This window comes from Hyperolius riggenbachi, chromosome 2, assembly GCF_040937935.1.
Source record: "Hyperolius riggenbachi isolate aHypRig1 chromosome 2, aHypRig1.pri, whole genome shotgun sequence".
NCBI lineage: Eukaryota > Metazoa > Chordata > Amphibia > Anura > Hyperoliidae > Hyperolius > Hyperolius riggenbachi.
In genome coordinates this window covers 471678067-471697332 of record NC_090647.1, presented here as the reverse complement: position 1 = coordinate 471697332, position 19266 = coordinate 471678067, and the positions used below count along the sequence as shown (strand labels likewise).

At 44.5% G+C, this 19266-nt stretch overlaps 1 protein-coding gene across 2 annotated transcripts in view; it reads left to right on the top strand.

The window, feature by feature from the left end:
• The window catches only part of RAP1GAP2 (RAP1 GTPase activating protein 2), an 863455-nt gene that overhangs the window by 56365 nt on the left and 787824 nt on the right, over positions 1-19266 (top strand). Inside the window, exons 1-2 of one of the 2 annotated variants that reach the window (XM_068270220.1) lie at positions 8934-8968; positions 13863-13898. In XM_068270220.1, the coding sequence (XP_068126321.1) occupies positions 8949-8968; positions 13863-13898 (56 nt within the window). In that variant the 5' untranslated portion in view covers positions 8934-8948. Of the gene's footprint in view, positions 1-8933; positions 8969-13862; positions 13899-19266 lie in introns of those variants that run through there. The other variant, XM_068270219.1, reaches the window with a different exon arrangement.

Sequence of the window (19266 nt, the reverse complement as noted above, 5' to 3'; positions counted from 1 at the left end):
TAAAAAGGGGTCCCCCAGATACCCACCCCCCCTCCCAGGAGAAATGAGTATAGAGGTACTTGTACCCCTTACCCATTTCCTTTAAGAGTTAAAAGTAAATAAACACACAGACACTTAGAAAAAGTATTTTAATTGAACAAAAAACATAACCACGAAAAAAGTCCTTTAATATTCTTAATTAACCATTAATACTTACCTGTCCCTTTAAAAGCCAGTTCCCACGCAATATCCTCGGAAATATACTAAACAGTTACAATATAACAAAGTTATTACAATGTAACAACTTTGTTACATTGTAACTACGCCGCACCCGACGCCACTCGCCGCTCAGCCGCCGCACCCGCACGCACCCGACAGAGCTCTGAGCTATATAGCTCAGAGCTCCCTAAGCATCTTTGTATTTGGGCTCCAAGGAGCCCCATTGGTCCTTAGCAGACCAATGGGGTTCCTTTAAATCAGAAGGAACCCCATTGGTCTGCTAAGGACCAATGGGGCTCCTTGGAGCCCAAATACAAAGATGCTTAGGGAGCTCTGAGCTATATAGCTCAGAGCTCTGTCGGGTGCGTGCGGGTGCGGCGGCTGAGCGGCGAGTGGCGTCGGGTGCGGCGTAGTTACAATGTAACAAAGTTGTTACATTGTAATAACTTTGTTATATTGTAACTGTTTAGTATATTTCCGAGGATATTGCGTGGGAACTGGCTTTTAAAGGGACAGGTAAGTATTAATGGTTAATTAAGAATATTAAAGGACTTTTTTCGTGGTTATGTTTTTTGTTCAATTAAAATACTTTTTCTAAGTGTCTGTGTGTTTATTTACTTTTAACTCTTAAAGGAAATGGGTAAGGGGTACAAGTACCTCTATACTCATTTCTCCTGGGAGGGGGGGTGGGCATCTGGGGGACCCCTTTTTAAAGGGGACTCCCAGATTCCACCATGAACCTCCCCCCCAGGAAATCGCGGCCTCCACCTCCACCGCCCATCGGAGGTGGAGAAGAGCCCCTTGTCCTTGGATTGGACAAGGGCTCGGAGGGGGAGGGGAAAGCTTGGCTGCCCCTCCCCTTCCGAGACCCCCCCCAATCCATGGACCATGCGGGCTGGTATAGTCAGGGTGCGGAGCCCCACGCGGCCGGTGCTCCGCATTCTGGCTATCCCAGCCTGCATGGGGGACAAGGGGTTAAAGAGGTCTGGGAGGGGGGACCCCACGTCGTTTTTTTTTTATATTTCCCACACTCAGAACGAAGTAAGTAAAACTCTTCCCACTTGGGGGAATCTATGAAAATAATACACTGTTACCTGTGCAAAAAAAACTGACATTTTCCGAATTTAAAAGACATTTTCGCCCTTGAAACTTAAAAATCGATTTTCTCAAAAACTATAAGGTCTTTTTGAAAAAAAAATTTTTCCTCTTATTCCCACTGATCCCCTTAATATACCCTGGGAATTTGGTGTTCCTAAACTTTAAGCAGGCTTTGCTATTAACCGTTAAAGTCGGCGGGTTTTTAAATGTTTACATTTTTCCTTTGAAACTTTAACATCGATTTTCTCAAAAACTATAAGGTCTTTTTGAAAAAAAATTTTTTCCTCTTATTCCTCCTGATCTCCTTAATATATTCTCCAAATTTGAGGCTCTTAGCATTTAAGGGGGCTTTGCTATTAACCCTTAAAGTCGGCGGCTTTTTTAGATTATACGGAGCGTTACGGTTTAACGCAAAATTACGGTAGCGTTTAATGCGAAATTACGGCATGAACGAAACGCGAAATTTCGCATTGAAAATTACGCTTACGGTATTTTCAATTACGATTTTAATGGCAATTACGCTACCGCAATTTCGCATCGTAATCGCGAATTTCGCATGCGTAATTATAGTAATGCGAAATTTCGAAAATTTCAGCTCAACTCTACTAGTGCCTATTTATTGGGCACCAAGGGTGCTCAAGTTTCCACTCATGGCCGCTATTTTTATAAGCACCTATGGCGGTGCCCAAACTTCTGTGGCTCCCAGGCGCCAAAATTTCTTGTTTCCCTCCCAGAGTGCTCTGGGGCAGAAGGCTGCATGACATCATAGCCTAAGCTAAGCATCACTGGGAGGGCGGGGCTACATACATTTCTGATGCTGAAACCAGCATAATTCAGGTAAAAATGGGTATCCTTAATAATTTATGTTCTACTATATGTAATTACAGTTCCATAGAGGACACTGGATGTTTGACCTTACTGGATTAGCTAGTAACACAAGCTAGAATTTGCTTTTCCATACAGTGAGTCGTATTCACCAAATATTGATAAAGTTTCCATGCGCACTGCATTTTTATACTGTTTTGCCAACTACATAGTGCACGTTGTACAATTGGCTCACTCAATGTTACCTAGGTAAAACAAGTGTTGTTAGGGTAATGCGCATCAAGTAGCATAGTGCAAGGCTTTTCAACCTGTGGTACGTGTACCACCGGTGATACTATGCTGTTGGCCAGGTGGTACACACCAGGTTTGCCTGCCACTTTATTGCCCGCATGCCACTTGTGCTGGGCCTGTCCTGTCTCCACAAAGTTTGGCTCCTTCTCCCTCGCTCCTTGCGGTGATGCTCTGCAGCATACTTCAGATCAGTGCGGAAGAGAGCCAGGCGAACGGTGCACAGTGATGGCGCACATACAGAAAGTGACATCACTGCTCACTTCCTGTATTTGAAGTATAAGCGCCGTCACCGCGCACGGTTTGCCTGGCTGTCTCTTCAATGCGGCTGGCTTACCAATGATCTGAAGTGTGAACTATATTGCAGGGCAGCACTGCAAGGAGTGAGCAAGGGGGGAGCCAAACTTTGTGGTGAGTCACTGCCCAGCTCTCAGCTCTCTGGTGGTGGGGCCAGGCTACCTATAATTAAGCTGGGAGTGGGCGAGTGCTGTAATAACAGCGCAGGAGATTTGGGCGTATCATAGGCTGTAATAGGAATTACGGCTATAGCGGCGCACAGTCAGTAACTTCGGGGCCGTCAGAAGACTGAACTGAAGTTTCTTTTAAAACACTGTAATTTGGCTTCCAGCAATAGCCGTGTACCAGCTGTATCCTGCGCCCAAGTCTCCCGGGGGGCAGTTCATATGTATTCGGTGGGGGGGAGGGGGGGAGGAACTTGCAAGGCTACCTATTTTGGCAATCTACCTACACATTGCCAATACTGACAATCTGTCGGCTAGCAATCTAATTGTAATATTTTTCCCCTCCCATATGCCCTCTTTTCTTAAAGTGCACCTTTAAAGGGACTCCGAGCTCTGGCTAAAATAAAAATTTTCACTTACCAGTGGCTTTCTGCAGCCCAGTGCTGGTCGGGACGTCCCACGCCGGCCTCCTGGCTCTTCTCCCCACGGCTGTCCATATAGGGCTGTCCGGCGGCTCCCCGGGCGACACTGGCCGAGTGTCGGGGCTCCTTCTTCCGCAAACCTCATCAATGACGTCGCACGCCGGCCGCCTCGCGTCATCACGGCGGCCGGCGTGCGACGTCATTGATGAGGTTTGCGGAAGGAGGAGCCCCGACACTCGGCCAGTGTCGCCCGGGGAGCCACCAGACAGCCCTATATGGACAGCTGTGGGGAGAAGAGCCAGGAGGCCGGCGTGGGACGTCCCGACCAGCACTGGGCTGCAGAAAGCCGCTGGTAAGTGAAAATTTCTATTTTAGCCAGAGCTCGGAGTCCCTTTAACAAAAAAGTGTGGAGAGGGTGTACTTACCTCAGGGAAGGGGAGGCCTTTGTATCCTAAAGAGGATTCCCCCTTCCTCCTCAGTAGAGGGGATCCAGCGCTGGGAGCCCCCAAAGTTCTCATCGGTGTGTGCGCTTGCGCAGTAGCTGCTCTCCATTCAGGCTCTAGCAGAAACAGCCAAGCCTGATCGCATCCAAACTACTGTGCAGGCACACTGGTGGTACTTTTTAGCTGATAAAAGTTGTAGAATTAGAGAAAAGGTTGAAATGCCCTGCTCTAGACACACTCACACACTTACACACACTTTGTTTTCCAGTGCTGGAGTTTAGGTCTTCTTTAAAGAGGTTCTGTGGGATTCTAAAAATCAAACCAGCTGACACTTACCTGGAGCTTTAATCGGTCCTCTGCAGCTGTAATGTCGCGCGCTGTCCTCCGACTATGCTCCATTCCCTGCCACCTGTCCCGGTTTAATATTAATCTAAACAAACAAATAATGCTAACTCCCACTCGCTTCATCGGGAGCTTACTGTGCAGGTGCAGTACGATGTTTTCTTGTACTACGCCTGCGCAGTAAGCTCCCGATTATGCGCGTGGGAGCAAGCACGCGCGCGGCCATTGCCTCGCAGCCGCAGTATAATCACTTGCGTGATTACACCGAGACCGGCGGCGGGGAACAGAGCATCTGAAGAGGACAGCTTTTTTTCACTGTAGTGGTTCTTTAAACAGTTGAAATTTGATTTCTGAAAAATGACAGTTGAGCTGCCATTTTCCAACTGCCATTTTCCAACTGCCATTTTCCATTTGTCATTTTCCAGCTGCTGTTTTCCAACTGTAATTTTTCAACTGTCATTTCTCAACTGTCAAAAAACGGCAGTTAAAAAACAACAGTTTTGACAGTTGAAATTTGACAGTTGAAATTTGACAGTTGAAATTTGACAGTTGAAATTTGACAGTTGAAATTTGACAGTTGGAAAATGGCAGTTGGAAAATGGCAGTTGGAAAATGGCAGTTGGAAAATGGCAGTTGGAAAATGGCAGTTGGAAAACGACAGTTGGAAAGCAACTGTTAAAATTTGACAGTTGGAAAATGGCAGTTGGAAAATGGCAGTTGGAAAATGGCAGTTGGAAAATGGCAGTTGGAAAACGACAGTTGGAAAGCAACTGTTAAAATTTGACAGTTGGAAAATGGCAGTTGGAAAATGGCAGTTGGAAAATGGCAGTTGGAAAATGGCAGTTGGAAAATGACAGTTGGAAAATGGCAGTTGGAAAATGACAGTTGGAAAACGACAGTTGGAATGCAGCAGTTTAAATTTGACAGTTGGAAAATGGCAGTTGGAAAATGGCAGTTAAAAAACAACAGTTGAAATTTAACTGTAATTTTCCAACTGTCATTTTCCAACTGTCATTTTCCAGCTGCCATATTCCAGCTGCCATATTCCAGCTGCCATTTTCCAGCTGCCATTTTCCAGCTGCCATTTTCCAGCTGCCATTTTCCAGCTGCCATTTTCCAGCTGCCATTTTCCAGCTGCCTTTTTCTAGCTGCCATTTTCCAGCTGCCATTTTTCAAATGCCATTTTCCAACTGTCCATCCAACTCCATCGTGAGGAGGTGGACTAGTCCAAAACCTGTTGGTTCTGTCAGCTTATAAAGCGGACCTAAACTCAGAGCTTCCTCTCTGCTCTAAGGAGATAAGCAACAGCATAATAAATTTAAAGATAAACATTTCTTTGTTACAACTTACAGAAATCTTAGAAAAACCCTGCAGTGTTTTTCTGGTGTCCTAGGAGCACAAAAGGGTTAACCTCCTGTGTTTACATATTAGCCCAAACTATGGCACAGGGTGGCACACCTGACAACCCTAATTTACACTTGCTGTTTACTTTCTGATAAGCCTAATTATATGGGCTAATCTCTCTAGACCAGAACTTTGCACCCGTGGTACGCGTACCACCGGTGGTACTTTGCTGTTGGCCAGGTGGTACACTCCAGGTTTGCCTGCCACTTTATTGCCCGCATGCCATTTGTCCTGGTCCTGTCCTGTCGCCACAAAGTTCGCCCCCCCCCCCCCCCCTCGCTCCTTGCTGTGCAGCTCTGCAGCATACTTCAGACCTCAGATCAGTGGGGGAGAGGCACAGTGATGGCGCACATACAGAAAGTGACATCACTGCTCACTTCCTGTATTTGAAGTAGAAACGCCATCACCGCGCACAGTTTACCTGGCTGTCTCTTTAGTGCGGCTGGCTTACCGATGAGCTGAGGTGTGAACTATATCGCAGGGCAGCACAGCAGAGAGAGAGCAAGGGGGAGCCGAACTTTGTGGTGAGTCACTGCCTAGCTCTCAGCTCACTGGTGGTGGGACCAGGCTACCTATAATTAAGCGGGGGGGGGGGGGGGGGGGGGGGGGGAGGAACTCGTTTACACTTCACACTCGTTTCACTTAATCAGTCGGTATGTGTTAGTGTGTGTTGGTACGCGTTAGTATGTGTTTTTCCCATAGCAGTGCATTGGGAAAAAACTTTCAGTTAAAACGCGTTGTGTGAAAGGTGCCATAGGAAAACATGGGCATTACTTTGAAAATCAGTTTTGGCAATCTACCTCTAGATTGCCAATACTGACAATATGTGGGCTAGCAATCTAATTGTAGTCTTTTTCCCCACCAATTCCTCCTTTTCCCCTCCCAAATGACTCTTTTTCTTTAAGTGTACCTGTTAGAAAAAAGTGCCCTGGGAGGTACTTACCTCAGGGAAGGGGAGGCCTTTGTATCCTAAAGAGGTTTCCCCCTTCCTCCTCAGTAGAGGGGATCCAGCGCTGGGAGCCCCAAAGTTCTCCTCGTCGGTGTGTGCGCTTGCACAGTAGCTGCTCTCCGTTCAGGCTCTAGCAGAAACAGCCAAGCCTGATCACATCCAATCTACTGTGCAGGCACACTGGTGGTACTTGAACATTTTCAGGCAATAAAAGTGGTACAATTAGTGAAAAGGTTGAAAAGCCCTGGCATAGTGCATGTTACCCTAGCAATGCTCGTGTTACTATGGTGACGTCTAAGTCACCGTAATTGGCATAAGTAATGGTAAAATTGCAACCTTACCTATATTTAGTAAATATGGCCTAATAGCTTTAAAAGGATTTAAAAGGTGGAATATCTCTTCTTTTAACGCTGAAGTGCAATAGGGTTCCCATGTGACCAGAAAACACTGCAATATCTACAGAAAGGAAAATGCTTCTGTTCAATCCGATAAAGAGACAAACGTAATCTGCCAGGAAATATCTTCAAAAAATTTAGAAGGATAAACCGTTTTAAAATGAGAAAATGTCCATAAACGTGCGTTGATGAAATTGGAAGCTGTCTCTGGTATTAAAGTCTGTAAATGATGCTGTCATCACAGCAGGTCCTGCTGACAGGGTTCCCTCAAATACCACTGCCTATCAGTGGGCTGCATACATAGGAAACAGCAAGAGCCCATGCAATCTCCACAGCCAGGCAGAGCTGAGCAGCTAGACTTCCGTATGGGCTTGTCATGTAGTCCACTGAGCAGTCCCTGGATATTATTTTTAATGAAAGAAAGACGGGAAAGAAAATGATTAAAGAATGTCATAACTGCTTTAGCACCTGGGAGCCTGCAAAAGCTGCCTGATATTGCACACTCTATTTACTTGACAGCAGAAAAATGGACCACTAAGAATTTACATAAAGTGTTACAAATTGTTCAGACTTAAGGCTTCTTGCACACAGGGACGTTACAGGCGCACGTTAGTGCAGCCTGTAACGCTCCCCCAACGCACAGCAATGTAGCACAAGTGGGCTGTTCACACTGCCCACGTTGCGTTACATTGTAACGCAGCAAAGTGCTGCATGCTGTGCGTTCTAGGCGGCTAAGCCGCGTTAGACTGTTTGCACATGCTCAGTCATGTTGGGGAGGAGGGGAGAGCGGCCGGGCACATGGCTAATTAATATTCACTGCACTCAGTGACATGTAGTGTTTATTTCCTGGAGCGGCCGCTCTGTGCGGCGATTGGCCGGGCGGGACCACGTGATGCCGCATGCGTCCAAGAGTACGCATCACAGCATCACGGACGCCAGAGTGAGCTGCACAACGCGGCTCACTCCGACGTCCACACCAGAGAGCACCAGGCGTTGCGTTAGGGGCACGTTATGTGCCCTATAACGTCCCCTAAACGCAATGTCCTGGTGTGTCACTAGCCTAAATGTATGCACTTACTAACTGGCCAAAAGCTACAGAGTGAGAGGTGAAACTATACAGGTTTCCTCCATGCACTATAATGGATAAACAGCCTGCCTACATCTGCACCCTCTAGTGCAGAGTCAGAAATAAATATGTTAGCCTGCCTTCACAGTTATAACTGCGATTTCCAGCTTTTAAAAAAAAAAATTTTTTTTGCATGTGTGATTTTGCGGTTTGTGATTTATCGGATACAACGTTTTTTTTGGTCCTTTTTAGCCCCTTGCTCGCACCTAGAAGTTCTGGTTCACCACGAGCCTGTTGGGCAATCTGTTACTCTGATTTATCAGATTCAAGTCTTCATTTGTTGGATTGCATTTTAATGCAATTTTTCAGAATATATATACTGCAAATATGTGTTTGTAATTTTGGTGCAATATTATTATTGCATGAATACTATTTACGTGAATACACCATTGCCACCTTTTTTTTCAATGTATTGAGTATTACTATTTATGGTTGCATAGCTCTTCTTCTGTACATGATTCACCTAGTAATTTAATCATGCCCTTATTGCCTGTTCCACTTCAACACCACTATTGCAATATAAGAAACAGACCTCTGCCTTGTGTGTAGAAAGAAAGGATGCACTGGGACAACATAAACTTTTTTCACTAAAAAGTACTTTTCACAAACTCCACCATCAAGTGAGCCATTCCATCCTCTGCACTGGGACATGAGATTGTGCTTGTTCTGCAGCTGCTGCTAGGCTCGTCATTTGGGTCCAGGATCCGATTCTCGAGGCCCAAATCCCCTGGCACTGAGCTCTGGATGTCAGGGCATGGAGTGCACATCATGGTGCCCCGTATCTCAGGCCATGCCCATGTGTGTTGCCATGACACCAGCACAGTTTTCTAGCCCAGCCAACGGCACAGTCTGCCTGTGCTCACCTGGTGCCAGGGTCTGTTGCCATGGCTCTCTGTAAGCTTCCTGGTGCCCCCTTTAGGATTAGAATTAGGCCAGGTTGAGGTAGCTCCATTTCCCTGGTCCCTGCTTGATGTTGATGGGACAAAGACTGTATTAGATGGGAAGAGGCACTGCAGAGTGAGTGTATGTGTGTTGTGTGTGTGTGTGTGTGTGTGTGTGTGTGTGTGTGTGTGTGTGTGTGTGTGTGTGTGTGTGTGTGTGTGTGTGTGTTTAAGGTATTTCATATGTGGAGTGATGTCTGCATTCCATGTGGAGTGTAATGTTTTCTGCTTTTCATATGGTGTGTAATGTTTGCTGCATTTCTTATGTGACATATTGTTTGCTGCATTTCATAAGGGGGTTAATGTATGCTGTATTTCTGCATTACTTATGTGGTGTAATGTTTGCTGCATTTCTTGTGTGGAGTAATGATTGCTGCATTTCATTTGTGGGGTAATGTTTGCTGCATTTCTAATAACCTTAATTGTTCATGGCATTTCTCAAATATTTTGGTTCATATTGACAATATAACATCATGCAATTCAGTTTCTACAAATCTATTTTGTTTTTTGGTAGATTTTTGTTTTTTATTCACCTTGCATCTTTCCTTTAAGCATCAGTTTTACAGAGTATCCTCATTTGCTTAATCACCCTAATTATTGTTTCTGTTGTGTAGTTTTATATCTCGCTCTCTTTTTTTTTTTTTTTTTGGCAAGAGCTTCCCAGCACTTTGACCCACAAAAGATAATTAGATTTTGTTTACATCCAATTAAGCGCTCTCACCGAAATCCCACACCTCAGCATCATAAGCAGCTCAACTCATAAGCAGTTATTTTATCAATAATGTGTTGTGATCACATGCATTAATTAAATAGCTACCCTCCTGCACCTTAAAACTGCCTGTTTTGGACATATTTGTAATAGCTAAATGATTAAAGCAAACCTGTTGCAAAGTTGGGGAAGAGAAAGTAATAAAATGATGATAGAGTATCTGTCCAGAGGCAATCTTCTGTAAAAAATTGCTAGTCAGAATGCTGAGAGGCCTATTTATAAAGCGATGATAGGATTGCCCCTGCAGGTGTCCAGTCCTGTCATGTCAGTTTTGTATCTGTTTCTATAGCGGTGTTCACACGTAAAAGGTGTACATTTGCGGTCCAGTCCTCTCCTGTCAGGTTTGTATGTGTTTTGTATGTGTTTTGTATGTGTTTCTATGGCTGCAATCACACATATAAGGTGTACATTTCTGGTTGTGAAGAAACGCGGAAAAGCCGCCACATGGACGCAGGATGAGGCGGCTGTTTCCGCGTCTGGCATAGCAGAACGCGGAGAAACCGCCGCGTCTGACGCGGCGGTTTGTACGCATAGGCCTGCTTCTATCAGTGGGGCGGGATGCGGAGGAAACGCCGCACGCTCAGACAGCGTGGCGGCGGATTCCGCATCTCATACAGCAACAACATTACAACACATGACTGGTGTGGCTGGGACTGATAGTCCAAACTGGTTTAGGAGGACGCGTGCGCGCGCAGAGAGGCAGGGCCTTTATAGCAGCCAGAGGAGGGTCAGCTGACCAGGCCGGTCAGCTGACAATTGCAGCAACTTTCATTGGTCCAGCACTTAAGGGAGGTGCTGGAGAGCAATGGTGTATATATACTGGGTGCTGGTCATTCCTCTGGTGTCTGGCGTTGCGATCACTACGTGGTAGCACTCAGGCCTTGTCTGTATCTGTGTTCTAGCATAGTTTCCAAAGGTGTTGACGATCACGGACCTCACACCTTAGCGTTTAGGAATATTGAACTGTATTATTTGTTATGACCTTCTGCCTGCCTGACTATCCTGTTGAACTCTGATTCTGTACCTTGCTATCTCTGATATCCTGTTGCCAAACTCTGCTCGTTCCTGGACTCTGTATTTGCCTCTTGATTCTGTACCCCGCTATTCTGATACTCTGTTGCCAAACCCTGCCTGTTTATTGGATTCCGTATCTGTCTCCTGAATCTGTACCGTATCTGTCAGTGTGTTAACGACCTGGATTCCCCGACCTCGAGAACTGGCCTTACTGTTTGAGGCAGTTCCCAGACTTGTTGGTGACACCCTCTCTCTGGTGTCACTCACGTTCTGTCCTTCCTATCCTCAGCCTAGCTCCTCCCCCGGGAGAGTCTAGGAATACGGAAGGAACTTACTTCTGTGCAGTACTCCTTACTGCTTCTGTACCTTCTCCTAAGGTGCAATACTCAAAGTATTACTGTTACACCAAAACACTCTTATCCCTCAGGTGTCCAGAGGTTAGAATATATATCTGATTATCGGTGATACTGCAGATCATCAATCGGGTATATTCTGCATTCTCGGTGATACTGCAGATCACCGGTAATCAGACCCTCTCTGTGTTACAATGATCGTTACACTGGTCCAGTCAGGTAAAAGTGGTAAAAATCTGATAGGACAGTACTGGCCCGGCCAAGAAATGTGCAGATTTATGTGTGAACCAAGTCTAAAGGTGGCCATACACTTATAGATTTGCAGCAGATTCAACCATTAGATAGATTTCTGTCAGATACCTGTCAAGTCAAATCTGACAGGAATCTATCTGATGTGTTCCACACACAAGGAACAGATTTCCAAAAGATTTCAGAATTAAATCTATTGGAAATTGATCTAAATACATTATTGGACCATTAGAGCCAATGCAACTCTATAGGCCTAGATTTTCCATCCTAGCTCAAATCGATCGAAATTGGCCGCAAATCAATTGATAGATTTGATAGTATCGATTTCCGAACATTCAATTGCTGAAATCGACCAGTGTATGGGCCCCTTAACTGCTAACTTCAGCCACCCTAAATGCTACACATCATGGGCGTAGCAATCACCCCTTCGACCCTTGCCATCGCAGGGGGGCCCAGAGGCTTTGGGGGCCCCTCCATCTGCTGATCTTCGTCAAGCCTGCGCATGCTCGTCTTCTCTGCGTATGCGCAGGCTTTCTGGCTTCTTCCCCCTCCCTCTGCTGTGCATCTATGCGGTTCACGCACGGAGGGGAGGAAGAAGCCAGGAAGCCTGCGCATGCGCAGAGAGGACCCGCTGGTTTCCTGTTACGGGGCACAGCGCGTCTTTGCTTCAGTGTCGCTTGTTGCCATGTAATTTATAGCGGCCGCCCGGGGAGAAGCCGCACTTACTGAAGGGGCTAGTGAGTGTCCCCTCTTTACCAGGGGCGTAGCAATAGGGGGTGCAGAGGTAGCGACCGCATCGGGGCCCTTGGGCCAGAGGGGCCCTGAAGAGCCCTTCCTCAACTACAGTATTCGCTCTCTATTGGTCCTGTGCTCATAATAATCACTTCTATAGATACTTTGAATAGTACTGATCATTAACAAGCTGTTCCCCATCCCCTTCTTGCACCTCTGACACTGTAGTTGACATTGGCAGATTTTGATTTTCTGTATCAATTGTTATGTATAGAGTGCTTGGGGGGCCCCATTGTAAAACTTGCATCAGGGCCCACAGCTCCTTAGCTACGCCACTGCTCTTTACTAGATAGTTGTGAGTATGCTTATATGCCTACCCACGACTTCTGATCATGGTCCCTTTAAAGTGGTTCCAAGATGAAAAACTAACTATAACAAGTACCTTGTCTATATATCTTATCTAAAGTTTTTAGATAGTTTACATAGCATATATCTAGCTGCAAACAGCTTCAAATCCTTATCCTGTGAATGAGGGCAGCCATGTTCTGTTTCACATTGTTACAGGCTGAGGGCTGGAGATGCTATCAGCTTGCCAGTGGGTAAATTCAGTCCCCTCTCCTCCTCCCTCCTCCCCTCTTGCCTCTGAAACCTCTGGCTAGTAACCTCCTCCTGCCCAGACTGAGCTCCCATAGGCCATTGCTACAGTGCCAAGGCACTGTGAAAAAGCTATGGCCGAGGCTTGTTTAGTTTAAAGGGAATTCGAGTATTAAGAAGAAAAAAAAAGTATTTAGCTTGAAGAATGCGCTATATACTACCGTATATGAAAAGAACACAATTATGCAATGAGTAAAAGTTTATCTCGGATCCACTTTAAAAGTCCACTATCATGAAAAATTAGAACAAATAAAATACATATGTATAAGGAGTGCATTTCTCCCACATTAAAATGCACTATAAATTACATTTCTCTTGCGTTGCTGGCGCTTACAGTAGGCAGTGAAAATCTGACAGATTATAACATATATACATCTATCTGCTTCCACTGTACGAAGCTAATGTAAAGAAATATTTCAGGTACTTGGATCATCTGTATTTGAATGTGTATGTGTTCAATCGTTTAAAGGCAATCAGAAGTGAAAATTAACTTGCGCAATAATGATTTGTATGTGTAGTACAGCTTAGAAATAAAACATTAGGAGCAGAGACAGGAGTCTAATATTGTTTCCAGTACAGGAAGAGTTAAGAAACTCCATTTGTTATCTATGCAAAAGAGCCACTGAGCTCCACAACGTTCGAAGTCACAGAGAGCTCTGTCTTCTGAAGCTTATTATCTCAAGTGTCTGTCACTGTATTTTTTTTTCTGCAGAGGACAGTTCAAAAGTTCACTAGCCTGCTCTGTAAAAACATTTAGAATGCAGAGTAGTGTGTAAACTGCAAATATTAGAGAATGATGCAATGTTATAAAAAAAAACCTATATAGCTGAAAATAAAAATATGAGACACTTTTCTTTGCTACTAATGTTCTAGTAATTATCCGAACTACACATACAATTCATTGTATCATAATAGTTTTTTTCACTGCAGTGTCACTTTAATACTGAGTACTGGAATAAACCATTTCAGCTTCCCTGGAACAAAAAAAGCTTAGAAATGATTTCCTTCCAGTCTAGTGTTAGCAAATGTCTGCCTGCTGATAAAGTTGTTTCAAGCTATTTGAATAGATGATCAATATAGCAGAGGTTTTCGCTACAATAACTGCTTCGAAGTAGAAAGTCAATTTTAGGTCACTCGTGCTCTGTGAATAGTAAGTAAAAGCTTAGTAATTAATTGCTCTATTGATTTTATTCTTACAGGATTGACAAAGCAATGCTGGCCAGCCTGAAAGTCAAGTAAGTCCTTGGTTTATTTTCAGCTTATAAAGGCTGTTTTGTTCATTTCACAAAGTGACATCCTACACGGATTCTTGAGAATTTGCTTGTGCTGTGGAGGAAGGGCTGCATGCAGACTGGATTGATTTATGAATAATGAATACACAAATACAGAAATGTTTAACAGGGAGATTTACTATAGGTGGGCTGTCAGGGGCGTAACTAGAATGTATGGGAAGTGCGAAAATCAAAGCATGGGGTCCCCCGAGTCCATAGGCCCTTCATCCCCTCCCCACACAAGTGCACACTGGCGTAACAATAGGGCCTGCAGCCCCTGATCCCACGGGGGGCCCGGGCCCCCACTGGGGCCCGCTCGGGGCCGTTTTGTGGGGGCTGGAGGGGTGGCAGCATGAGGGGAAAGCCTTGGCCACAGTCCGCGGGGAGAGGGGAAGCCTCCCCCCCTCACCTCGGGGGGGCTCTCCCCTCTGCGCTCCCCTCCAGCTTAAGTTACAGTGTGGGCAGCGGCGGGCAGATACATACCTTCCGTGCATTCCTCCTCCTCCTCCCTCCCTCCATCATCTTATATCATGCAGTAGGGAATTGCAGATTTTCAAAACAGCTTATATACCATAGCTGGGATTTGAACCCAGGATGCAGTGTATAGTAGGTATCTGTCTTAACCTCTAGACCATGACCCACACTACATGCTAAAGCTGGCCTAGCATAAACCATACTTCCATTATGATCAATTCGATAGAAAAAGTAGCATGATTAAGGATTTGTACTTTTTGAAAAGCATGCTTATATACCATAGCTGGGATTTGAACCCAGGACACAGTGTGTAGTAGGTATCTATCTTACCCACTAGACCATCAACCACACTCAGGGCCAGGCTGAGGCAGAGGCTGGAGAGGCTGCAGCCTCAGGGCGCAGTGTAGGAGGGGGTGCACAATTCATTCAGCTGTCATTCCCAATTGTGTTTGAAGCAGAAAGAAATAAGAAAAGGTGATACATGGCAGCGACTGCAAGCCAGATAAGTAGAGATTAAGGTGTTGGGGGGGGGGGGGGGGGGGTAGGGGGCCGTGAGGTACCTCTTAGTGTAATAGCAATCAGTGTGTGACAGCTGGGGTGGGAGGGATGGGGGGGCGCACTTTGCTGTCTCAGCCTTGGGTGCTGAAGGACCTTGTCCCACCTCTGACCACACTACATGCTAAAGCCTGGCCCTGAATGTGGTTGATGGTCTAGTGGGTAAGACAGATACTTACTACCATGCAGTGTGGTTCATGGTCTACAAGGTAAGACAGATACCTACTACACACTGCGTCCTGGGTTCAAATCCCAGCTATGGTATATAAGCATGCTTTTCAAAAAGTACAAATCCTTAATCATGCAACTTTTTCTATCTAATTGATCATAATGGAAGTATGGTTTATGCTAGGCCAGCTTTAGCATGTAGTGTGGGTCATGGTCTAGAGGTTAAGACAGATATCTACTACACACTGCATCCTGGGTTCAAATCCCAGCTATGGTATATAAGCATGCTTTTCAAAAAGTACAAATCCTTAATCATGCTACTTTTTCTATCAAATTGATCATAATGGTAGTATGGTTTATGCTAGGCCAGCTTTAGCATGTAGTGTGGGTCATGGTCTAGAGGTTAAGACAGATACCTACTACACACTGCGTCCTGGGTTCAAATCCCAGCTATGGTATACAGTGGTGTGAAAAACTATTTGCCCCCTTCCTGATTTCTTATTCTTTTGCATGTTTGTCACACTTAAATGTTTCTGCTCATCAAAAACCGTTAACTATTAGTCAAAGATAACATAATTGAACACAAAATGCAGTTTTAAATGATGGTTTTTATTATTTAGTGAGAAAAAAAAACCTCCAAATCTACATGGCCCTGTGTGAAAAAGTGATTGCCCCCCTTGTTAAAAAATAACTTAACTGTGGTTTATCACACCAGAGTTCAATTTCTGTAGTCACCCCCAGGCCTGATTACTGCCACACCTGTTTAAATCAAGAAATCACTTAAAAAGGAGCTATCTGACACAGAGAAGTAGACCGAAAGCACCTCAAAAGCTAGACATCATGCCAAGATCCAAAGAAATTCAGGAACAAATGAGAACAAAGTACTGTAATTGAGATCTATCAGTCTGGTAAAGGTTATAAAGCAATTTATAAAGCTTTGGGACTCCAGCGAACCACAGTGAGAGCCATTATCCACAAATGTCAAAAGCATGGAACAGTGATGAACCTTCCCAGGAGTGGCTGGCCGACCAAAATGACCCCAAGAGTGCAGAGAAAACTCATCCGAGAGGCCACAAAAGACCCCAGGACAACATCTAAAGAACTGCAGGCCTCACTTGCCTCAATTAAGGTCCTTGTTCACGACTCCACTATAAGAAAGAGACTGGGCAAAAACGGTCTGCATGGCAGATATCCAAGGCGCAAACCACTTTTAAGCAAAAAGAACATTAAGGCTCGTCTCAATTTTGCTAAAAAAAAATCTCAATGATTGGCAAGACTTTTGGGAAAATACCTTGTGGACCGACGAGACAAAAGTTGAACTTTTTGGAAGGTGCGTGTCCCGTTACATTTGGCGTAGAAGTAACACAGCATTTCAGCAAAAGAACATCATACCAACAGTAAAATATGGTGGTGGTAGTGTGATGGTCTGGGGTTGTTTTGCTGCTTCAGGACCTGGAAGGCTTGCTGTGATAGATGGAACCATGAATTCTATTGTATACCAAAAAATCCTGAAGGAGAATGTCCGGCCATCTGTTCGTGAACTCAAGCTGAAGTGATCTTGGGTGCTGCAGCAGGACAATGACCCAAAACACACCAGCAAATCCACCTCTGATTGGCTGAAGAAAAACAAAATGAAGACTTTGGAGTGGCCTAGTCAAAGTTCTGACCTGAATCCTATTGAGATGTTGTGGCATGACCTTAAAAAGGCGGTTCATGCTAAAAAACCCTCAAATAAAGCTGAATTACAACAATTCTGCAAAGATGAGTGGGCCAAAATTCCTCCAGAGCGCTGTAAAAGACTCATTGCAAGTTTTCGCAAACGCTTGATTGCAGTTATTGCTGCTAAGGGTGGCCCAACCAGTTATTAGGTTCAGGGGGCAATTTTTTTTTCACACAGGGCCATGTAGGTTTTGAGTTATTTTTCTCACTAAATAATAAAAACCATCATTTAAAACTGCATTTTGTGTTCAATTATGTTATCTTTGACTAATAGTTAACGTTTTTTGATGAGCAGAAACATTTAAGTGTGACAAACATGCAAAAGAATAAGAAATCAGGAAGGGGGCAAATAGTTTTTCACACCACTGTATAAGCATGCTTTTCAAAAAGTACAAATCCTTAATCATGCAACTTTTTCTATCTAATTGATCATAATGGAAGTATGGTTTATGCTAGGCCAGCTTTAGCATGTAGTGTGGGTCATGGTCTAGAGGTTAAGACAGATACCTACTACACAATGCATCCTGGGTTCAAATCCCAGCTACGGTATATAAGCTGTTTTGAAAATCTGCAATTCCCTACTGCATGATATAAGTGGATGGATGGGGGGAGGAGGAGGGATTATAAAATTTCCGCGGAATTCCGTTTGAGAGGTATAGGAATTCCGTTTTGACTACCGGAATCGGAATTAACCTAACTCCGGCTGGAATCACGGAATTCATAATTCCGCGGAATTTTCCGAGCATCCCTACTCTACATGCGGGTAGGAAGAGGTACAAGGAGCAGGCCCACACAGCCCCACCGCGAGCCCTGCTATTGTTACGCCCCTAGCTATGGTGTCAGCCTATGTACTCTTCAAGCATCCTGCCATGTGCAGGGAACTCCTTCTTCCCCTCATATTATTGGATAGTGGAAGTCAACACTATTTGTATATCATTAAACTTCATTTAATATCTTTTTGAATAAATCATCCGTCTAGGACTAGCTATGTGATTATGGTCATTTCAGTGTATGTTTTTACTGTGGTTTGCTTTGGTAATTACGGTATATCAAGTTTATAAATGGGCTTATTAAAAAGAGACTTAAACTCCATATTAAATTAAAAAGATTTTTTAAAAATCCAATAAAAAATGACTTATTTAGCCTGCCTATCCTGTTGATTTGCGTGTTCACCGTCACATTTAGGAGAAATGTGATATAAATAAAAAAGAAAAACGTATTTCTGCTGGTTTTTATTTTCACTATTTCTCTTTGATGCCAAAAGTGACATCACATTTTCCCTTCATACTGCCACAGTTTACTGTCCCTCTCACACCAAACCATAATCTAGACAATGCACTTACAATACTGTGTAAACTATACTTTGTAAACACTACGTTTACTGTGTAAAGAGAGTGGGGATTCAATTACCTTCTGGTCATAGTCTCCTTATCTTATCCAAAATGGGAAGACTTTTTTTTTATTTGCATGCTGAGCCTGAGATAAGCTTGTTACTGCAGCTAAAAAAAAAAAGACAGGCAAAAAAAAAAAAAGTTTAAGAGTTAGTCTCAATGGTCCAGGGGTTTCCTAGATCCTTCTTGAGCCCAGGACTCTCTTCTTTTTCATGGGAGCAGTCAAGTCTGTTTGCAAATTGACAAAGAAGCAACTTTTGCATGGCATATAAAGCCATGTACATACCTATGGGCTTCCGAATATGCCAACCACACTCATGCATGCACAGTATGGATGCACTTGTACATGGATGGGAGTGCAGCCGCGATTGCATATTTGACTATTTCTTCTCAAAAAAGCTTAGAGGGCTCACCACCGGAACAGTAGGTTCACAGAGGATTGGGGACGTCTCTGGAATATCCAGATGCTTCCCACTAACTAGGTAAGTATCTATTTTTTAATTCCTTCCTTGCTTCTGGTTTGCTTTCAGTGTATTGGGTTTCCTTTCCTTCTTCTTGCGTTGCAAAGAGGTGAGCATGGTCCACAACTACCAATCACAAGTTACCTGTTAGTGCCCTGATTGCAGTAAACTAAAAAAAAATGAGTTGTTACAGATGAAAGTGTTTTTCACATAGTTGACGCTCTTTGCTGGCATAGGGCTTGATTCACAAAGCGGCGCTAAGTGTTAGCGCCGCTGTGAAAGCCTCTTAATACCCCTTAACCACTTGCCGACCGCACACTCATACCGTGCGGCGGCAAAGTGGTAGCTGGAGGACCAGCGACGCAGATCTGCGTCGCCAGGTGCCTCCCTAATTAATCAGGAAAGGCCGCTCGCGCGAGCGGACGTTTCCTGTCAGATCACGGAGCGGGTCTTTGTGAATAGCCGGTGGATCAAGAAAGAACTCCAGCACTCTCTTAACAGCAGTAGGAGATGGGACTTAGACCTAATGAACCAATAGAGTATGTGCGTCTCTTTGAGGGGCGT